Source organism: Limulus polyphemus, unplaced genomic scaffold (genome assembly GCF_000517525.1).
Source record: "Limulus polyphemus unplaced genomic scaffold, Limulus_polyphemus-2.1.2 Scaffold6509, whole genome shotgun sequence".
Lineage (NCBI taxonomy): Eukaryota > Metazoa > Arthropoda > Merostomata > Xiphosura > Limulidae > Limulus > Limulus polyphemus.
The window spans coordinates 3,441-9,282 of record NW_013672119.1 but is presented as its reverse complement, the minus strand read 5'-3'; the positions used below and the strand labels follow the sequence as shown (position 1 = coordinate 9,282).

The 5,842-nt window shown below is 29.9% G+C and overlaps 1 protein-coding gene across 1 annotated transcript in view; it reads right to left on the bottom strand.

Moving 5' to 3' along the window:
• The window catches only part of LOC106473796 (proteasome activator complex subunit 3-like), a gene marked incomplete at its 5' end in the record, with an annotated part of 14,175 nt that overhangs the window by 6,415 nt on the left and 1,918 nt on the right, over positions 1-5,842 (bottom strand). The window contains 4 exons of the mRNA XM_022402183.1: positions 571-591; positions 2,563-2,725; positions 4,254-4,366; positions 5,734-5,782. Coding sequence (XP_022257891.1) covers positions 571-591; positions 2,563-2,725; positions 4,254-4,366; positions 5,734-5,782 — 346 coding nt within the window. The remainder of the gene's footprint in view (positions 1-570; positions 592-2,562; positions 2,726-4,253; positions 4,367-5,733; positions 5,783-5,842) is intronic.

The following is a 5,842-nucleotide window of genomic DNA, read 5'->3' as shown; positions in this document are numbered from 1 at the left end:
GCCAACTCTTGGGCTACTCTTTTACCAACGAATAGTGGGATTGACCGTCACATTATAACGCCCCCATGGCAAGCATGTTTGGTGTGACGGGGATTCGAACCCGCGACCCTCAGATTGCGAGTCGAGCGCCTTAACCACCTGGCCATGCCGGGCTCTATTAACTTAACCCTCTCACTGTGGGCTCGATCAACGAGACCAGCCTTGTAACTTTAGAGTAACCAGAGGTTCTGTATGATAATTTTTAATGTTTTGTTTATCTTCTCAAAATTTTGAAAACTTTCAGTAAACATTACAAGTTTCTTGTTTACTAAAAATATGATTTTATAAGTAAGTATTTTTACTAACAATTTGTCTTTGAATATATGAAGTCAGAGTGTTGACTGCTTTGAGTGCAAAGTGATTTTCACGTTAAGATTAAAATCCAAAACATCCGCAATAAATATTAAACATTTTCTTTCAGTAAAATTTTATATTTTATCTGTTATTTTCTCTATCTTAATACTACATGCATTTGATCAATTCGACCAACCTTGTAACCACTATAAAAAATATGAAATAAGTGTAAATTACCCTTTTTTCTTTCTAGAGTGACTGCAATTGTAACATGAAGCTGAAATTGTTAATCCTAAATAGTTTAAAGCTCATAACAGTATACATCTATTTATACTTAATTTTAGTTTTATTGCCCTTTGACTGACAAATAATCCTGCCACACAAGTTGTAAGTCTGTCAGCAAACGTGTGCTCACTTTGCTGTATTGAATGACATAACACATGAGCTGCTCATGAGCATACTTCGTAAGAAAGTTATTATTTTTCATTACCTTATCTAACTTAATAATGTTCTAATTTTAACATGTTAGTTATTTTTATAATAATAAATAAGGAATATACATGAAAAATAAGAAACATGTCACTTAGCTGTGACCTCTTGTTTATTTTGCTGTCAACTGCCAATGAAATTTAAGCCTACTTTTTTTTTTTAAATGCTAATGGTACTAGTATATTAAATTTTGTATTTACTTAAATAATTCACTTAAAAATACAGAATAATAAAAACAAACACTGTCCAACAACTATCGTAATTTATCTGGTTTTCTAACTATGGCATAAAATCCTTTATAAATTTAGCTAAGTTTGTCAATCTTAATACCACAAGAGAAACTTTCAAACTGAAGACAAAACGGACATTTCTCTGTACATAAAACAACATAATATAATACACCATTTGATAGATTAAAACCTTCGCTTTCTATTGGTTATAAACAATACTGTATAAAACATCAAAGAGAACTATTGGCAATTTGTGAAACAAAAGGATGTAACAGGTGGGTGTGGCAAGTAGGTCTGATTTTCTAGTTTATTGCTCCAAAAACAAATAAAATTGAAGGCTACAAATATTATTCTTTGTCTTAGTAATATCTATATTAAAATGAGTAAATTATGTTAAATTCTGTACTTCTCGGAAAGGTGGTAAATAATTTAGAGAAGAGGGAAGACCTAGAGAATAAATGTCGCAATTCTCATAATAGGGGAAGATTGAGAATTTTCAAAAATATTTCCTTATAAAATTAAGAACTTAAAAGTTATATAATATTAAAATTTGGTTTATTAACTACAGTTCTATACCCAATTTATTTGTATACAATGATAATACAGAAGTTTAATCATATTTTGAATGTAACTCTCTAAAAAGTCGTACCTACTCATGGCGAGAAGGATACTTAATTTTTTTTTGTTAAAGTAACTTCCCACATCTCCTTTAAAAAATACAAAGATAAATTTAATTAAAACTCAAAAATATCAAAATAACCATATTCTTTTTAAAAATAGTTCCTTACCAACAGCTAATTCTATAAAACTTTTAGTTATAGTTCAGTAACTAATATACAGTATAGCTGACTAAATGTAATGCTTCTGTTTACTGCGACATCATTTCAAAAGAAAATTAAGGAATATTAAAAATACAAGAGAGAAATAAATGTGTTTTTCACCGATATAAAACAAAATCAATAAAGCTTTCATACTGAACAATTACTATAAAATCCACAGTATGGCATGTATGCTATAACATAGTATTTGTTTTCTACTAATGAAATGGTGCATTTCAAAATTATTGTGCTTGAAAATAGTAAAAGCAACAAGAATGAAAACATGAAATTTTAAAAGGTATTTCCAGGCTACCCAACCCAAGAGGTAATAAGAAAACAACTGTCACATAATTGAAGACTACTGAACTATACAAGTCTGCACTTTTCAAGAGGCTAAGAGCAGTTTAGCAACACATATTTAAAACATTTGTTCGTAAAAGTAAACATTGGTTTTAAATGTTTTCTGCAATTTATTAAGTAAGTTAACATAATGCTTTCTTATAGATAGTACTTTAAAAAATTTTTGAAAACATTTAAAAAACAATTAAATAATAATAATATTTTTTTTTGTACAATTCATAGTGTTCAGATTCAAAACTTGTTGCTCAAAAACTAATTAGCTGGGGCCCCCCAATTCAGATACGTTTCATTGATATATTTGGGGAAAATGTTAAAAAGTCAAAGGTGTTGACACCCAGGTTTATGATACTGATCTAACAACAATGAAGAAAATAATAACAATTTCAAAAGATTTACATGTGTATCCAATAAATGTATGACAAATACCTGAACAGAAACACCAAAGTTATTTCCATCCTCAATACGAGGAATCATGAACTGGATCCACATTTTCAGCTGAAAATTATATACAAGAACATTTGCTTAAATTCTATAATACAAGATAGTCTTAACACTCAAACCAGTGTGATACAACTACACTGGTTTGAGTGTTAAGACTTGTATCACACTGGTTTGAGTGCTAAGACTAACTTGTACTATACTGGTTTGAGTGTTAAGACTATCTTGTACTATACTGGTTTGAGTGTTAAGACTATATTGTACTACACTGGTTTGAGTGTTAAGACTATATAAATAGTTGTTAAGTAAGACTTAGTTCAACACTGGTTTGATTGTTAAGACTATCTTTTACTACACTGGTTTGAGTGTTAAGACTATCTTTTACTACACTGGTTTGAGTGTTAAGACTATCTTGTATTACACTGGTTTGAGTGTTAAGACTAACTTGTATTACACTGGTTTGAGTGTTAAGACTATCTTGTACTATACTGGTTTGAGTGTTAAGACTGTCTTGTACTATACTGGTTTGAGTGTTAAGACTATCTTGTACTATACTAGTTTGAGTGTTAAGACTATCTTGTACTATACTAGTTTGAGTGTTAAGACTATCTTGTACTATACTAGTTTGAGTGTTAAGACTATCTTGTACTATACTGGTTTGATTGTTAGGACTAACTTGTACTATACTGGTTTGATTGTTAGGACTAACTTGTACTATACTGGTTTGATTGTTAGGACTAACTTGTACTATACTGGTTTGATTGTTAGGACTAACTTGTACTATACTGGTTTGAGTGTTAAGACTATCTTGTACTATACTGGTTTGAGTGTTAAGACTAACTTGTACTATACTGGTTTGAGTGTTAAGACTATCTTGTACAAAATAAGGACAATAAACTACTCAATTTTAGAGTTTGGAAAAGTAAAAATACCAAAATAAGTATCTTCAAAGATTAAAAATTTGTTGTTGTTGTTTTTCTATTATTATTACTTTGAACACCAGGTTTTTCAGACATATGAAGATAAATAAATGACAAGTTACTATGAACTCAATACAAAATGATGGCCATAAATATTGTGGTAAAATAACTAAAGTTACTAAAAATAATTGTAATTTGAAATAAAAGTGCTACGAAAATTCAAAGGATACAAGTGTGCTACTGCTAATCTCAAACAAAGAAGTTACTGCAAAACATATGGCATAATATTATATCAAAGTTTTATAGAATTATGATAACTTTCATGATAGAAAATTTAAGGATTCTTATTCAATCCAAATGCTATTTTTATTAAACATACAACACCTGGTTCCTGTAAAACTATTATTATTATTATATGCAAGATTTATTTCATTTAATTATTTACATTTGTTATTACGATTAGTGACTAACTTGTTTACCAATACTTTTAGCACATTTCAATGTGCCCCTTTCCACTGTATTGACATTGTCTTACATGTTGTTATTTAAGAGCATTGTTAAATTTTATTGTAAAGTCCATTTCATAAGTACAGGTGAGTAGAAAGATGTATAAAATAAAACCACATCATTGACAATATTCATAAATAATAAAAAAATTATCATACCTTATTTGCATCTTCTACCAAGTCTCTGACACGTGGTTTAACCAAATCGATCATTGCAGAAATGGTTTTATTAGAAGATGCAGAACCACTAGGTAGAACTAATACCTTTGTCCCTGTAGAAAGTTTAAACAGGACATATACATTTTCAATTACAAGCTACATTTAGAACAAAATCAAAACTAGAATGGTTGTCTCAATTACTTGTTAAAGAAAATAAAATAAACTAATTAACTTTTAAAAACCTTGGTCACAAACTTCAAATGTAATTAGTAAAGAATACTAGGTAAAAGTTTCAAGATAACTGTGAAAAAGACCTACAGAATTTGCTACAAGTTTGAAATAAAGTATTCAGCTGAGCAACACTTTTCTTCCCCAGAATGAAGTAGGATTTCTTACTTAAAATAGAAAATATTAAGACTTTTATACACACACAAGATTGTGAAACATTAACTATGACAGCCTGGTACTTTTTGTTTTTTTTATTTAAATTTATACACACACACACAAGATTGTGAAACATTAACTACGACAACCTGGTACTTTTTGTTTTTTTAATTTACCCTGTAAGTATTTTAAGTTAAGAAATCTGATTTTCTCCTTCAGAGTTTTCAGTCATTTGTGTTAGAAAGAAAATTTTCCTGGCATTAAGCATTAAAAATAAATAATTTTGAGTGAAAAACTGAATAGACTGACTCTTTACAAGTCATATGGGTATTCTGATTATGTCAAATGTTCTTTTTAAATATTTCATCTAAGAATAAGATACTTTAGAAGCCTACAATCACCATTGTGATTGAAAGATCTACTATATACAAAGCCATACTTAATATTAAAACTACAAATAAGTGCACAAATATGTTTGTTTTTTAACTTAATACAGAGCCACTCGGAAGCTATCTGCTCTAGCTGTCCCTAGTTTAAGTGATAGACTAGAGGGAAGGCACCTAGTCAATACCACCCACTGCCAACTCTTGGACTAATCTTTATTGACAAATAATGGGATTGAGTGCCACATTATAACTTCTCCCCAATTGAAAGGGCAAGCACGTCCGGGGATGGGATTTGAACCCTTGACCCTCGGATTGCAAGATGAATGCCCTAACCACCAGGCCACATGCACAAATAACTGAAACATAGTGATTACGTTGACTGGATGACATCTTTTTTTCAATCTCTTAAGAGCAGACTTGTCAGTGACATCTTGGAGTTTTTCCAAGATCACATATTTACCACACAAGGTCTCGCTAGCTTCTAAACATGTGCTGATTAACAATTTTATCCATTGTTTGTAAATTATACATTCCAGGAGAAGCACGCATTCAATTCTCTATAACTATCAAATTCAAACAGAACAAGGTATTATCCACTTATATTAATCTTTGTTGTTGTGTTTCATTTATTTAGACATTTATGTCATTTCCGTTATAAAAAAGTGAACTGAAAAACCTAGTCATAAAAATTACAAAAGAAAACTACCTACCACACTGGTCATTATCAATACAGGTAAATTTTCTTTTTTTTGATGGGAACTGTAATAATAATAATGAAAATAAAATAAAGCGAACTTGAGTTGTCACTACAAGAAAAGC